General features: G+C 53.0%; 2 protein-coding genes across 6 annotated transcripts in view; both read right to left on the bottom strand.

The window, feature by feature from the left end:
- Positions 1-1,293: 1,293 nt before the first annotated feature.
- LOC129464432 (putative protein CRIPAK) lies at positions 1,294-10,829 on the bottom strand. The gene is given in 7 exon segments (XM_063619323.1): positions 1,294-1,696; positions 1,699-1,812; positions 1,815-1,902; positions 1,904-2,219; positions 3,157-3,275; positions 4,518-4,558; positions 10,712-10,829. Coding segments are annotated over 7 exon segments (1,071 nt in total). The 3' UTR covers positions 1,294-1,421.
- Positions 8,696-17,007, bottom strand: part of UVSSA (UV stimulated scaffold protein A) — a 42,400-nt gene continuing 34,088 nt past the window's right edge. For all 5 annotated transcript variants that reach the window (XM_063619364.1, XM_063619363.1, XM_055245647.2 and 2 more), the window contains 4 exons: positions 16,819-17,002; positions 16,064-16,172; positions 12,993-13,167; positions 8,696-11,068 (listed from right to left, as the gene is read on the bottom strand). In XM_063619364.1, coding sequence (XP_063475434.1) covers positions 10,975-11,068; positions 12,993-13,167; positions 16,064-16,172; positions 16,819-17,002 — 562 coding nt within the window. In that variant the 3' untranslated portion in view covers positions 8,696-10,974. The remainder of the gene's footprint in view (positions 11,069-12,992; positions 13,168-16,063; positions 16,173-16,818; positions 17,003-17,007) is intronic.

Below are 17,007 nucleotides of genomic sequence, written 5' to 3'. Positions count from 1 at the left end.
CGGCTGGACCAGCCAGCACGGGCCCCCTCCCACTGTGAGCCCTACCAGTAGCCCCTGCATCCCTGGGAGGGAGCCCTGAACCCTTGGCCTGGCACTGAGGATCTGCTCCTGCCAACCCTACCCACCACACCCAGGACACCTGCCCTGATGGGCACCCTGCCTCCAGAATCTCTCTCTGCTCGCCAAAGCCGCCGTGCCTGTGTCTGCCGGCCATGCTCTGTCTGGCGGCCGTGCCTGTGTCTGCCGGCCATGCTCTGTCTGGCGGCCGTGCTCTGTCTGGCGGCCGTGCCTGTGTCTGACGGCCATGCTCTGTCTGCAACGCTATTTCCAGACCCCAGCTCCTCTGTCTTCACCACCCAGGTTCACCCTGTTTAGCTGTGCACCCTGGGCCCTCTCTGCAGCCTCCACTGGCTCTGCCCTTCCTTGTGGATGCCGGACCAATGGAGCTCCCTTCCCATCCTCACTGGGACTCACAGTGTGCACCTGCCAAGGCCCCCCCAGCTGCAGTGACCCGCCTGCAATGTGAGGCTGCCACAGTGCCTGCCCTGTCCCCTCTGGGCCTGAAGCCTCTGGGGATGGTCCTGTTTTTAAAGCCCGGTTGCCTGGGCTACCGGCCTGTGTCAGTGCAGAGACGCAGGGGAGGGACGGGCGAGCTGCTGACCCCTGGCCTCTGTGCTGCTCCTCAGCGTCTCAGGTTCAGTCAACCCCAGGTGTGCAGGGCTGGGGGCAAGGGTGTTGCAGGGAGCTCCTGGGAGGCCCCAGGAACTGCTGGGGGTCCCTCTGGCAGGCAGGGTAGGCAAAGGGAGTCTGCAGGTTCTTCCTGAGCTGTGGGACCACTCTCAGGGTCCTCAGGAACCCCAGCCCTTCCTGGGCTGCCCAGGCCCAGCCTTCTCCCTGGCCTGAATCCTCGCTGGCCCCTTCCCTCCCTGGGGAGGGGGCAACCTGCTCCCATGGTGGTTCCTGCAGGAACCGGGCACAGCCCTGCCCTCCGGCTCTAAACGCATCTGCAGGCCAGACCGCCCCAGGCTCCTCCACCCCCTCCGTCTGCCTGGCTCACGGGCACCCAAACCACTTTGTGGCAAGTGTGGGTGGAAGCGGTTTGCTGAGGGGATCTGAGAAAAGGAGGGCCTACCCCCAGCACCCCCTTAGTGCCAAGTCACTGACAGTGCCCTGAGCCCGCAGTGCTGGAGCTGCTCCCAGGGGCACAGGCCCCACCCCCTCACCCCACCAGCCATAAGGGCCAGCCCAGCACCCCCACCCCACAGGGCCCCTCACTTGGTCACAAACACAGAGTCACAGGTTTGTCTTTTAATCAGCATTCATGAAAATTCATTACAAGGTCTGATATAAAAAGCACCAGGCTAACAAATCAGTCCTGAATTCAATTTTACAAAAACACCCTCTCCTCTTCCATCTCATCCCTAATATTCCCACTTTATCTCGAGGTGGAGAGAAATATAAAAGGGGTCCTTGACATAAAAACGTATTAAAAAGCCACCATGAGTAGAATGTACAGTAACAGCATCTGACTCGGCCAGCAGGACAGGACACCTACAGAGCCACCATGCCAGGGCTTCGTGTGAGCAGGCGGGCGCTCCAAATGGGCACGTGTGAGCAGGCGGGCACTCCACGTGGGCGTGTGAGCAGGCGGGCACTCCACATGGGCACGTGTGAGCAGGCGGGCACTCCACATGGGCGTGTGAGCAGGCGGGCACTCCACATGGGCACGTGTGAGCAGGCGGGCACTCCACATGGGCGTGTGAGCAGGCGGGCACTCCACGTGGGCGTGTGAGCAGGCGGGCACTTCACGTGGGCGTGTGAGCAGGCGGGCACTCCACATGGGCACGTGTGAGCAGGCGGGCACTCCACGTGGGCGTGTGAGCAGGCGGGCACTCCACATGGGCGTGTGAGCAGGCGGGCACTCCACATGGGCACGTGTGAGCAGGCGGGCGCTCCACAAGGGCGTGTGAGCAGGCGGGCACTCCATGTGGGCGTGTGAGCAGGCGGGCACTCCACGTGGGCGTGTGAGCAGGCGGGCACTCCACGTGGGCACGTGTGAGCAGGCGGGCGCTCCACATGGGCGTGTGAGCAGGCGGGTGCTCCACATGGGCACGTGTGAGCAGGCGGGCGGTTCACATGGGCGTGTGAGCAGGCGGGCACTCCACATAGGCACGTGTGAGCAGGCGGGCACTCCACGTGGGCGTGTGAGCAGGCGGGCACTTCACGTGGGCGTGTGAGCAGGCGGGCACTCCACATGGGCGTGTGAGCAGGCGGGCACTCCACATGGGCACGTGTGAGCAGGCGGGCGCTCCACAAGGGCGTGTGAGCAGGCAGGCACTCCACGTGGGCGTGTGAGCAGGCGGGCACTCCACGTGGGCGTGTGAGCAGGCGGGCACTCCACATGGGCACGTGTGAGCAGGCGGGCGCTCCACATGGGCGTGTGAGCAGGCGGGCACTCCACATGGGCACGTGTGAGCAGGCGGGCGCTCCACATGGGCGCGTGAGCAGGCGGGCACTCCACATGGGCACGTGTGAGCAGGCGGGCACTCCAAATCGTCAAGTGTGTGAGCAGGCGGGCATATCCACATGGGCACGTGTGTGAGCAGGCGGGCACTTCACATGGGCACGTGTGAGCAGGCGGGCACTCCACGTCGGCACGTGTGAGCAGGCGGGCACTCCAAATCGTCAAGTGTGTGAGCAGGCGGGCATTCCACATGGGCACGTGTGTGAGCAGGCGGGCACTCCAAATCGGCACAAAGCGAGGGCTCATGCATAAGAGGTGCAGGGACATCTGGACAGCTACTTGAAATTTAAAAACTGGGTTTCCTGGCGTGCATTTTGTATCAAAAACTAGAAGTAGATCAATGATTTCAATATGAAAATGAAACCCATAAAGGTACTAGAAGAAATCATGGGTAACATTTCAAATATAATCTTTGAGTGGGGAAGAGCATTCTAACTAGAACACAAAACTTAGAAGCCAAGAAAGATTGATAATTCAACTACATAACTCATGAAAGAAGATCTGAGGAACGAGATGCCCACAGTGGCCGCCGAGAAGCTATGCCACACCCCTGGAGGCATGGAAGGCTGTGCCCACACAGGCACAGAGCTGTGTGTGTGCCCGAGAGGAACCTGAGCTGCCCTGGCCCTCACCTCCGGCTGGCTTTGCGGCTGTGTGCAAGTAAGAAGTGAAGGCAAAGGCACAGTTGGCAGCTGCCTGCTGGAGCGCTGACCACACATGAACTGCATGTCAGCGGAACCGCGATGGGGCGCTGAAGGCACACACACCACGCATCAACTGCGTGTCAGTGGAACCGCGATGGGGTGCTGAAGGCACACACACCACGCATCAACTGCGTGTCGGTGGAACCGCGATGGAGTGCTGAAGGCACACACACCACGCATCAACTGTGTGTCAGCGGAACCGCGATGGGGCACTGAAGGCACACACACCACACATGAACTGTGTGTCGGCAGAACTGTGAGAGTTACTGGTGCAAAGCACTTAAAGGGGTCCTCTGTCCAGTCACTGGCTGAACATGAAGCTGATGAGGTGGACACTTCAAATTAGTCCAGAACACACACTAAACAAAAGGTAACAGCAACAGAACAACAAACTCGTGGAGAGGGTATCTGATTTCCAGAGTTGCACAGCACATTATTAAAGTGTCCAGTCTTTAAAAAATACATATATATGAGACCACGAAGAAAGAGTATGTTATTCCCTTGGCTCAGACATGGGAAAAAAGGCCACCAACAGGGACTTCCCCTGAATAAGCCCTGATGTTGAACTTAGTAGACAAGTCGTCTGTCTGTCTATCTATCTATCTATCTATCTATCTATCTATCTATCTATCTATCTATCTAGTTTTGAGACAGAGTCTTGCTCTGTGGCCCAGGCTGGAGTGCAATGGCTCGATCTCGGCTCACTGCAACCTCCGCCTCCCAGGTTCAAGCAATTCTCCTGCCTCTGCCTCCCAAGTAGCTGGGATTACAGGTGCACACCACCACGCCCAGCTTAGACAAGTACTTTAAATCAGCTTCCATAAATATGTTCAAATAACTAAAGGAAACTGTGTCTACAGAATTAAAGTATGAGAATGTTTCACTAAATAAAGAATATGGGTAAAGATACAGAAATTATAGAAGAGAGCCAAATGGAAGTTTGAAGTAGAAAAGAACAATAACTGAAATGAAAAATTCACTAGAGCAGCTTGACATCAGGTTTTGTTTGGCAAAAGCATCTGTGACCTTGAAGATAGGTCGATTGAGATGATCCATTCTGAGAAGAAGAAAAACTTCCGGAATAAAGGAAAGTCAAGGAGGCCTCCAAGGCTGTGCCCAGCTCCATAGCAACACACGTAGCTGGAGTCCAAGGGGGAGAAGAGAACAGGGACATAAAATATTTCAAGAAATGACAACCTAAAATTTCCTAAATTTGCAGAACCGCGATGGAGCACTGAAGGCACATTCACCACGCATCAACTGTATGTCAGCAGAACCATGACAGTTACCGGTGCAAAGCACTTAAAGGGGTTCTCTGTCCAGTCACTGGCTGAACAGGAAGCTGACAGAACTGAAGGATTCAATACCCCACATTCAATATCAATATAACTAGGCAGAAGATCAATAAGGGAAGAGAAGATGTAAACAATCAGACTACAAAAAATATTAACCTCTATATCCAAGAAGCTCAAAGAACTGCAGGTAGGACACACAGAGAGATCCACAATTAGGCACACCACAGTCAAACAGTCAGAAGCTAAAGAGACTGAGACACGGTGTGGTGCTCCTGCCACAGAAACTACGGAGGCCAGAGGCGGTGGAATGACATCTATCGAGGACTGAAAGAAAAAGAGGGCCAACCAAGTCAGCCATATCCAGCACAATTATTCTTCAGAAGAGAAGGAGAAATTACAACATTCTCAGATAAACAAAAACAAAGAGAATTCATTGCTAGAAGATCTGTCCTACAAGAAATACTTGAGGCTGAAGTCCAAGACACCACACTCAAATCCACACAAAGAGCACCAAAAAAGACAACTGCAAAGCCAGCAACAGAGACAGCAGATACTCATTTGTTTGTACATCTTTTCTTCTACGTGATTTAAAAGACAACTGCATAAAGCAATAATTACGAGACTGTGGACAGACTTACAATCTAAAAGGTAGCATTTATATGACAAATACAGCACTAAGAAGCTGAGAGGAAACAAAGCTACTCGAAGTGAAGGTTTTTGTACATTATTAAGTTCATCTGAACACTTGATTGGTTTTACGTTGTTACTGTAATACTCAGAGCAGCTGCTAAGAAAATTACTTTTAAAAAAACCCAGTAAAATAGACAAGGAAATTACAATGTTACAAGAGAATTAAATGTCCATTTAACACAAAAAAGTAATGGAGAAATAAAGGAAGAAAGACAAAAAAGACAATATAGAAAACAAAGTTAGAAATGGCAGATACAAATCCAACTTTCTCAGTAATCACACTGAATGTAAATGGATTAAACATCCCTCTCAAAGAGCAGAGACCAGCAGGACAGATGAAAAACACGATCCTACTATATGTTGTCTACAAGAAACACACTTTAGATTCACAGCAGAGACCAGCAGCACAGATGAGAAACACGATCCCACTATATGCTGTTTACAAGAAACACACTTTAGATTCAGAGATACAATGTAAGTTAAAGGGTGAAAAAAGATACCATGCAAACAATAATCGAAAAAGACCTGAGTGGCTATACTAATAACATACAAATGGGACTTAAAGACAACATTTTTTTCACTAGAGACAAAGAAGGACATGTCATAATGATAAAAGGGTCTGTTCATCAGAAAGAAATAGAAACACAGATGCACTTAACAGAGCTTCAAAATTTATGAAACAAAAGCTGACAAAACTGAAGGATTCAATACCTCACATTCAATATCAATATAACTAGGCAGAAGATCAATAAGGGAAGAGAAGATGTAAACAATCAGACTACAAACCAATCAGACCCAACACGCATCTATACAACACTACAAACCAATCTGACCCAACAGGCATCTATACAACACTACAAACCAACCTCTGACCCAACAGGCATCTATACAACACTACAAACCAATCAGACCCAACACGTATCTATACAACACTACAAACCAATCTGACCCAACACGCATCTATACAACACTACAAACCAATCAGACCCAACAGGCATTTATACAACACTCCACCCAACAAGAGCAGGATAGATATTCTTCAACACTCTGGGACAGAAAATACGGTATGCCAATAACATAACTCTCAATACATATAAAAGATGGGAAATCATACAATCTATGTTCTTTAGCCATAATGGAGTGAAATAAGAAATCAGTAACAGGCCAGGCACGGTAGCTCACGCCTGTAATCCCAGCACTTTGGGAGGTGAAAGCGGCAGGATCACTTGAGCCCAGGAGTTCCAACACAGCGTGGGCAACACATTCGGACCCTGTCTCTACAGCAAAATTTTAAAAAATTTAGCCGGGCTTGGTGGCTCATGCCTGTAGTCTCAGCTACTCGGGAGGCTGAGGTGGGAGGTGGAGGCTGCAGTGAGCTGTGATCACAGCACTGCACTCCAGCCTGGGAGACAAAGTGAGGTCCTGTCTCTCAAAAATAAGAAAAGAAGTCAATAACAGAAGGAAACTTGGGAAATTCACATATATGTGGAAATTAAACAACAAACTCTTAAATAACCAAGAGATAAAAGAAGAAATCACCAAAGAAATCAGAATATACTTTTAGATTAAAAAAAGGGGAAACACAATAAGCCAAAACTTCAGGGATGAATAAATCAGCGCTGAGGTGAAACTTACAGCCAGAAATGTCCGTATTAAAAGAAAGATTTCAAATCAGGAAGCTAATTTTCCATCTTAAGAAATAAAGAAGAGAAAATAAAACCCAAAGCAACCCAAAGGAAATAATAAAGATTACAGTGGAAAATGACAAAATAAAGAATGGAAAATCATAGGGAATAATCAACAGAACCAGAAGTTGTTTCTTTAAATAGATCAACAAAATTGATAACTCTTTAGCTAGACTGAGGGGAGTAAAAGAAGAATCAAATTACTAAAACCAGAAAATACTATGGGTAGGCTGGGAGCATTGGCTAACATCCACAATCCCAGCACTTTGAGAGGTCAAGGTGGGAGGGTCACTTGAAGCCAGGAGTTTGACAAAGATCAGCCTGGGCAACACAGCAAGATCCTGTCTCTACAAAAAAATTTTAAAGAAAATTAGGGCTGGGTGTGGTGGCTCATGCCTGTAATCCCAGCACTTTGCTAGGCTAAGACGGGAAAATTTCTTGAGGCCAGGAGTTTGAGACCAGCCTGGGCAACATAGTGAGACCCCATCTCTACCAAAAATAAGCTTTTAAAAAATTAGCCAGTCATAGTGCCATGCCCCTGTAGTCTTAGCTACTCAGGAAGCTGAGATGGGAAGATTTCTTGAGTCTGGGAGGGTCAAAGCTATAGTGAGCCATGATTGTGCTACTGTACTTCAGCCTGGGTGACAGAGCAAGACTCTGTCTCAAACAAAACAAAACCAAAGATAGAAAATTAGCTGAACATGGTGGTGCATGCCTGTGGTCCTTCCTACTGGGGAGGCTGAGGTGGGAGGATCACTTGGGCCCATGAGTCTGAGGTTGGAGTGAGCTACGATTGCACCACTGCACTCCAGCCTGGGCAACAGAGTGAGACCTTGCCAGTTAAAAAAAATTTTTTTAATGCTATGAACAATTAGATATGAACAGATTGCAACAAAGAACCTAGAAAGGGACAAACTCCTGGAAAGATGCAAACTACTGGAACTAAACAGATCTATAACAAAGGAAGATACTGAATTAGGGAAAAAAATCCCACACAGAAAAGCTCAGCCTTCACTGGTAAATTCCACCAAATGTTTAAATAATTAACAATCTTTCACAAAGTCTTCCAAAAAATAGGAGGGGAAGGAACACTTCCCACCTCCATCTATGAGGTCAGTAGTGATGTGACTAAAGCCAGACAAAGACACCACAAAAAGACTACAGACCAATATCCCTCATGAATACAGATGCAAAATCCTAGCAAACCAAATCCAGCAGCATAGAAAACGGATTATACACCATGAACAAGCACAATTTACTCCATGAATGCAAGGTCAGTTCAACATATGAGAAACAATGTAATACACTGTATCACTACAATAAAGGACGAGAATCATACTATCATCTCAACAGATGGAGAAAAAGCATCTGACAAAATTCAATACTTTATGACAAAAACACGCAACAAACTGGGAGGAGAAGGTAACTTTTTCAACCTGATAGAGAGCATCTACACAAAACTGCATTGTTAGCATCACACTCGATGGCGAGAGACTGAAAGCTTCCCGCTAAGGTCAAGAGTAAGACGAGGATGTCTGTTCTCACATCTATTCAACATTGTCCTGGAGGTACTAGCCAGAGCAATTAGGTAAGAGAAATAAAAGAAATCCAGATTAGAAAGGAAGCTGTTTGCAGATGACAAGATTTTGTGTATGGAAAATCTTAGGGAACACACAACTAATTAGAATGAATAAACAAGTTCAGCAAGGAATGCAGGACACAAGATCAATACACAAAAGTCAGTTGTACTTCCACATATTAGCAATGATCAGCCCCAAAATGAAATTCAGAAAACAATTACATTTGTAATTGCTTTTATAATCTTTTAATAATTTATAATTGCATTTATAATCCTTTTGGTTATAAATCAAAAATAACAAAATATGAGTAAATTTAACAAAATAAGTGAAAGACTTATATACTGAAAACTACAAAATACTGTTGAAATAAATTTAAAAAGACCCAAATAAACGGAAAGATAATCAGAAGCTCATGACTCAGGAGATTTAATATTGAGATTGTATACATCCCAATCTCTAGATTTAATGTAATTCCTATCAAAATCTCAGCTGCTTTTTTTTTTTTTTTAAGAAACTGATGAGCGGATCCTAAAATTCATTTGGAAATGCAGCGAATGCAGAATAGTCAGAACAGCCTTGAAACAGAACAAAGTAAAACTTATCACAAAGTAAAACAAAGCAACACTGATGAAGGCACTGTGGTACTGGCATAAGGTTAAACAAGTCAGTGGAATAGAGTCAAGTGCCCACAAATAAGCCTGTACATTTTTGGTCAATTGATTATCAATAACGGTGTGAAGATAATTCAATGGGGAAAAATAACGTTTTCAACAAACGGTGCGGGGACAACTGGATTATCTACATGCAAAAGAACGTGGGCTCTTACACCACACACAAAACTTAATTCACAACAGATCACAGATCTACACGTAAGAGCTGAAATTATAAAATGCTTATTAGAAACTAGGTGTAAATCTCTCTCATCTTGGATTAGGTGATGGCTTCTGAGATGTGACAGCAAAAGCATAAGCAACAAAAGAAAAAAGCAGATAAATTGCTGGACTTCATCAAAATTAACTTCTGTGCTTCAGAGGACACCGTCCAGAAAGTGAAACAACAGTACGGAAGAAAGTTTTTGCAAATTGGCCGGGCGCGGTGGCTCATACCTTAATCCCAGCACTTCGGGAGGCCGAGGCAGGCGGATCACGAGGTCAGGAGATCAAGACCATCCCGGCCAACACAGTGAAACCCAATCTCTACTAAAAATACAAAAATTAGCCGGGCACGGTGGTGCACGCCTGTAGTCCCAGCTACTCGGGAGGCTGACGCAGGAGAATCGCTTGAACCCAGGAGGTGGATGTTGCAGTGAGCCGAGATCACGCCACTGCCCTCCAGCCTGGCAACAGAGCAAGACTCCATCTCAAAAAAAAAAAAAAAAAAAAAAAGTTTTTGCAAATCACATGAGGATCTAGTTTTCACAATATACATATAAACTCCTGGCCAGGAGTGCTGGCTCATGCCTGTAATCCCAACACTTTGGGAGACCAAAACAGGAGGATCGCTTGAGGCTAGGAGTTCGAGATCACTGTGGGCAACACAGTGAGACCTCATCTCTACAAACAATTTAAAAAATTAGCCAAGCGTTGTGGCGTGTGCCTGTAGTCCCAGCTACTTGGGAGGCTGACGTGGGAGGACTGCTTGAGCCCAGGAGTTTGAGGCTGCAGTGAGCTATGATTGTGCCACTGCACTCAGCCTGGGTAAGAGCAAAAGCCCATCTCTAAAAGAAAAAAAAAAAAAAAACTGTTACAACTCAAGACAAATAATTCAATTAAAAACAAGCAAGAGATTTGAATAGACTCCTCTCCAAAGAAGATACACAAATGGCCAGTAAGCGCACGAGAAGATGTTCAGTATCCTTCTTCAATGCTGCTGTGAACATGTGTGCACAAGCCTCTGCATGGACAGGTTTTCACCTCCTTTGTTTTATACATTGGAGGGGAACTGCATGGATAAACCTTGAAAACAGAATGCCAAGTGCAAGAAGCAAGAAGCCAGGCACAAGAGGCCACATGTATGAAAAGGCACATCCAGAAACAGAAAGCGGTAACTGAACGGTTCACTAGCCTTTGTGTCTGTGTTAAAAACAGCATTTGCACAAAAGTGGGTTTCCCAGAGTTCCTTTGCGTGGTCACCTCCTGGCTGGGGAATGCACGCTCTGAAGGCTGAGCTGCACCCACATTCCGTCCGTGCTGAACCCCACACCACGACATGCACTGGCCTCATGAGGACTCACAGATGCCCTCTGGAACAGGGCTGCTGCCGGTGTTCACATCTCCAGGCCCGAGGGCCTCTTCTGAGAGGCCAGACCCATCACCAGACGATGCTGAACCCTGTAGCAGCAGAGCGGCCATACCTTCAGAGCATTTCAATGCACCATTTCTTTACATCAAACACAGTAACAGAAAAAGCATGGTTACTGCCCAGACCCACGCCCACTCTGCTGTCCTGAGACACTGGCAGAGGGAGAAAGCGCTGATGGCCAGTGCACTGGGCTCTCTAGTTCAGTGCGTAGTTAAACTGGTTTGAAAACTTCTCATGCTTCTTCTGGTCCATCCGGTTCATGGCTGCCACTACCCTCCGCACAGCTGCCCTGTGGGGAAACAAGGCAAGATGTGACCTGGGAGGCTTCCACCAGGGGCCTGGGCTCCAAGTGGTGCCATCGCCAAGGTTAGGCACTGGTCCTGGGGCAACTGCTGCCCTCGGACACTGACAGATTGCCTGTGGGTGCCACCTTCAGAGACAGATGGGCGACGGGCCCCTTGGCCCTGTCCAGAGACAGAGGCAGGCTTAGAAAGGGCCACCCCAGGTCCCAGAACCTGGGTCTGTGGCGGGTGGTTCTGTGCGGTGAAGGTGGCCCCAGCCCCACCTTGGCACTTCTCCCGTGGCCTCCCGCGCTCCAGGATGAGGGCACAGCCTCCCCCTTGGCCTCCTGGGGAGTGGCCTTGCAGGAGATGCAGCCAGGAGGCATCAGGATGGCCCTGCCCGCTGCTGCACACATGGCTCCACAGCCAGGGCTAGAAACCTGGAGGGCTGCAGCAGGGAGGGCGTGGGCCGGGCAGGCATTCCGGGGAGCAGGATGAGATGTGCTGTGCTGAGCAGCTCAGGTGCTGTGACGAACGAGGGTGTGGAGCCGGCAGGGCCTGAGGCCACCATGTGGTGAAGCTGCCGCTCAGCTGCGGCCCCTGTGGGGCTGCCAGGCACTGCTATGGGGGCCCCTCGAGGCAGGGTTTCGCCTGTGGTCACCCCAGATCCTTTCTGTAGGGAGGGGTCTGGGCCACACAGCTGCTGTGAAGAGCCAGCTCCTGTCATGGGCTTCACTGTCCCCATGAGACACAGGGAAGAGGCGTGGCACGGGCCCATTGGCCCTTCCTCCTCCTGGGCCTCAGCACCAAGGCTGGCCTCTGCCCCTGGCTGATCCATGGGAAAACAGCCTCACCTGGGGCTACCGGGGGCCGGGGTGCCTTGGGTGGCCGGCAGACGTGACGGGTCCAGCCCTGCGCCAGGGGTCCCAGGCAGCCTCTCCACAGCCCCCACCGGCGCCCCTGCCCCACCAAGCAAGGCTGTGGATGCGCCACCCACAAGCCCGGGGGAAGCTTGGTCTGAGTGCTGTGAAGGCGCCTCCTGTCCGAGCCCGCTCAGGCCGGTGCACGGTCATGCTGGCCAGGAGGGGCCTCCTCCGCCCGGTGCACTTAGCACCTTCCAGGTGTGTCCAAGGGAGGGTTTCCGGGACAGTGACGGGTGGGAGTCACCTCACTGGTGCTACCAGACAAACCTGCACCAGCAGGGACTTGGCACTGATTTGGGAGGGAGTCAACAGCCTCAGGTGGCTTCTAAACAAGCATTCTGGATATTCTTGGGCGAGAACAAAGCAATGTGAAGACAGAAACACAAGGCCGTGCGAGTGGCTGGTGCCCCAGCTGACAGACCGCACACAGGGACGCCGGGCTGGTGGGCTTCGCACTCTGGTCCTGCTGAGGCCTCACCAGTCACACAGGCCCACGCTGGGCTGCAGAGACACCAGGCCAGCCTCCCAGAGCCAGTGCTCAGAGCAGCCACGCTGGGGCTGGGCTCTGCTGGGACTGACACGTGGACCCCCGTTCTGCCCGCCTTTGCAGTCACCGCCCTCCCTGAAGTCACTGCTGCAGAAATACGCAGGCACTGACCTGGGGGCACAGCCAGGCAAGGGAGAGATGAGGGGGCTCACTCTGCACCAGCCGAGGCCTGTGTCCTGGCATGGCTCCCCCACTCAGCGAGGATGGCGGTGCCTGGCGGTCGAGCGCCTCTTATCCTGGGGAATGCTCAGGGGCATTCCTGATCAGACCCTGCCTGCTGCCCCTGCTGGCTGGCACTGCCCCTCCCCGGGGAAAGGCCAGGTGGTCCCCCAGGGGAACTCAAAGCAGGGGAGCCCCTGGAGGCCCCAAGTCCCTGGAATATCTTGGAGCTCAGATGGCCTCCCTCGAACACCCTCACACGGGGGGCCACGCGGTGGGAGGTGACCCAGCAGCCACTCTTACTTGGCGAAGACTTTTCTCCCGATGCGAGCGCGGGTGGTGTTGGCCTGAGCCTTCAGGTTGGTGAGGCTGGGGTACCTCCTCTTCTTCCCCCTGCCTTTCCCGCTGTACCTGGATGAGCCAAGATCCTGCCCTGTAGCTGCTTCCACGTCTCTCATCAACTCAGGGTCCTGCCATTCTGCAAACAAAATTCAAGCACTTCAGGAGACGTCTGGCACTGACCAGAGCCCCTCTTACCCGAGGCCCCCAGGAGGGGCTCTTGGTCTCGTCCTGACAGGGGGGCCGGGTCGGCTTGCCCACGGCCGTACCCTGGCACCAGCAAGCCTGAGAGGATGCTCGGCGGGTAGGGTTCCCTGAGCAACAGGCTGGGGAGGGTGGGCATGCTGGCCCCCGTGGGGTGAAGGCGACACAGAGCTCACCCCCACCGCCCCACACCCCCCCAGACCCCTGCAGCCCAGAGATGGGGAGCCGGGGCTGGGCCCAGAGGCCACTCCTAGGGTACCCATGGACCTCCCAGGCTGGAAGGCGGCCAAGGCCAGCAGTTGGGGGGTGGCGCCATCCGCAAGCTACTTTCCTGCCTGCAGGCTGGACCGTGCCCCACTAGGCGAACGGTGGCCCTGCTGGACACACCTACTGGTGGGGGTGCGTGTGGCAGGGCTGGGCCGAGCCCCACTAGGCGAACGGTGGCCCTGCTGGACACGCCTACTGGTGGGGGTGCGTGTGGCAGGGCTGGGCCGAGCCCCACTAGGCGAACGGTGGCCCTGCTGGACACACCTACTGGTGGGGGTGCGTGTGGCAGGGCTGGGCCGAGCATGAGGCTCCGCAAAGGGCTTTTCTTTTTCGTTGATCCAAAGACGACCTGGCCTCAGGCCTCAGAAATGCAAGCTGGGGCTCTCCGAGACAGAACTGCCCTTCCCAAGCAAGCCGGGCACTGTCTGCTTGAGGCCCTGTGGCAGTGAAGGGACACAAATGTCAGCAGCCCCACTGGGCAGCCTCCCAGGCTGAGAGTACCCACTGTGCAGATGGCACTGAGGCCCTCGGGGGTCACAGGCCCAGACTTCCTGCGGGGTTCCCCACACAAGGCGGAGGTGGGCCTCCACCAGGCGTGGTGCTGGTCGGGCTCGGGAAGGCCACCCTGACAGGACTGTGATGGCCGAGGAACTTACAGACAACCCTGGCTCGCAGAAAGGGGCCGGGCACCAATGCTCCAGAGGCACCTGCTCCTGCAGACAGGACCCCACGAGCTGAGCCAGCGGGACCAGGCCACGGGGGCGACCAGGCCACGGGGGCACATCCCTGGAGGAATGCCCACACCTTGGACGGATGGCCAGGCCTCCCAAGTGGATTCTTTGAAGTGAAGGAATACGGGGCCCACAATTCAGATACAGGAACGATTAATCCAAGATTAACGAAAACTGTCCAAACAGTTTATCTCCCAGTAATAAGAAGGCGTCACAGTTTAGGAACCCAGTGAATGGAGCAATTGTTTAAACACAACGAAAAAGCCCCGGCACCCAGCAGAGATGGAGCGAGCGTCTCAGTGAAATGAAGGAGCAATTTAAATGCCTTTGAGGAAAATCAATAGCTGCTGAGACCGCGCGGCCTTCCTGGGTGCTGACGGGCCCTGCAGCACCACGCACATTGTCACTGAGGTTAGCGCCAGGGAAAGGAAAATTGCGCCGTGCGCGAGGGAGGCGGGGATCAATACTGTAGTTAGTAAAGAGATGCTATTTCACATCTGACTGGCCAGCGCCGGCCGCAGCCCGCGGCCTGATACCTGTTTGTTAACAAGTCACCAAGGGCTGGAAAACCAGATACTCTTCAGGGTTGACACAAAAAATAGGCACTTAATTTGCTCCTGAGTGTGAGCCACCAGGGAAGGCCTCACCCGGAGATTAGCAGGTCAGGGCCCTCCCACCGCCCAGAGCTGAGCTGCTGCTTCTGGGCATCAGGCTGCACTCAACATCCGCCTCTCACGACCAGAGTGCAAGATGCCCGGGAGCCATGACAGAGACAGCTTGGAAGGGATGCTGGGCCCAGCGGTGCTCTTCAAGACAAGGTGTGACCCCCCTGCTTCGGGCCAGGGCGAGGCCTGCAGGCGTGGCCACTCTCCAGAAGGGACCGAGGCCAGATGGGGGCTCACGCCTGTAATCCCAGCATTCTGGGAGGTGAGACAGGAGAATCCAGGAGTTCAAGACCAGCTTGGGCAATACAGTGCCACCCCACCTCTACTAAAAATAAAAATACAAAAATTAGTCGGGCATGGTGGCATGATAATTCCAGCTACTCGGGAGGCTGAGGCAGGAGGATCGCTCGAACCTGGGAGGCCGTGACTGTGCCACTGCACTCCAGCCTGGGTGACAGAGAGAGACCCTGCTTCAAAAAAAAAAAAAAAAAAAAAAAGCCAAATCAGATTTAAAAAGGAGAGAGAGCGCCTGAGGCTGGCTAGGGCCTCTAAAAACAAATCTTCCTTGGAAAACAGATATGCAGGGTGGGCAGATGGGCCTGGGGTGAGACAGGGCGGGTGGATGGGTCCTGCGACGTGGCAGTGCTGCCCCACAGTGGTCTTGCTGTCCGGGGCCTCTGGGCACCCACACTCCTGCCGCCATAGTGGTGGCCACACGCCTCCTGGACAGAGCTATAGCCACCTGCACACTGAGGCAGGTGCAGGGCATGGCTGAGGAGGCCACAGGGGTTCCTGGAAGCCACTCTGGGCTCAGCCCAATCACTTCTCTCGCCTCAAGGCCTTCACCTGCCTGAAAACACAATGAGGCAGGACACAGCCACGCAGATGGCACCTGTGGCTTCCGGGCCGTGGGTGCCCACATCCCGGTCAGGGCCTCACGAACATGTTGACTCTCCCTGAAGCCAGAGCATCCTCCGGAGCCCCCAAACCCAGGACCCTCGGGGCAGCATCCCCTCCTGATTCTACCAGTTATGACCGAGAGGCTTGTAGCTCCGTGGACCAAGCTGGCAGAGTGGGTGCTCTGTGACTCTGCAGACACACCCCGGGCCACTAGTGGCAGCGAGTCCCAGGCTGTGCCTCCCACGGTGCCCGCCCCGCCCAGACCCACCTGGGCGCTCCTGCTTCTGCAGCTGCCACCGCTGCTCGCGAGCCCTGTCCTCCGGGTCGAGCGGCTGTCCTTCATCGTCCCTTGGAACGATCTTCCCATGGAAAGGGCACTGCACAGCGAGGACACAGTGGCCGATGGTGGGGAGGGGTCCGCCCACCTTGACCACCTCCCCCTACCACGACTCGGACACAAACAGCAACCAGGGAGGGTAGCATCACAGAGCCAGAGTGTACACAACCCTGGAATCACGCACCCCTCAGGGGAGGGCGTCCTGAGAGCCACAGGGACATGGGGATGGCTCCGTCCTTCCTCTGGAGCCGGGAGCCCTTGGGCAGCTGTGGAGAGTCTAGGCCTCCCTCAGGCCAGCATGGCCATAGCCACCCCCTGCACCATGCCCAGCTGCCAGGCTGGGAGCTGCCCTGGCCCCCTGGCCTCTCCTTACTTCTGAGGAGCCCAGGCCCAGCACAGACCCGGGCTGCGACCATGGAGGACACTGTGTGTCTTGGCCCCTGGAGAGTCCCCAAGCTGTGTGCCCAGGTGTCAGGCTTCAGGGCCCTGGGCAGGAGCCCCAGACACCATTCTCTGATGGCCAATGGCTAAGCAATTTCTGCCCACCACAGACAAGCCCCTTCCGTGGGCTTCTCAGTGCTCACGAGCATCCCGACCCGGGGCAGGGGCAGGTGGGGCTCAGCACCTCTCTGGCTGCCCCACCTGGTCCAGCCCACACCCACCCCGCCCTCGGGCCATGGCCTCACCTTCAGCCGGTCTTGGCGCTCACAGAGCCGGCCGTCTGGCCTCGGGGCACGGCACCGGTGCTGCACAGGCTCAAACCTCCCGGCAAAAGTGATGTGGCGGCTCCAGAGCATCTCGGAGACGTCAGCATTGACCACTTCCTCCTCCACCTCGCTGGGCTTCCAGAAGCGGTGCTGGGAGTCAGACCTGCA

The sequence above is a fragment of the Symphalangus syndactylus genome, chromosome 16, assembly GCF_028878055.3.
Source record: "Symphalangus syndactylus isolate Jambi chromosome 16, NHGRI_mSymSyn1-v2.1_pri, whole genome shotgun sequence".
Classification (NCBI taxonomy): Eukaryota; Metazoa; Chordata; class Mammalia; order Primates; family Hylobatidae; genus Symphalangus; species Symphalangus syndactylus.
This window is presented reverse-complemented; position numbering and strand designations above follow the sequence as displayed.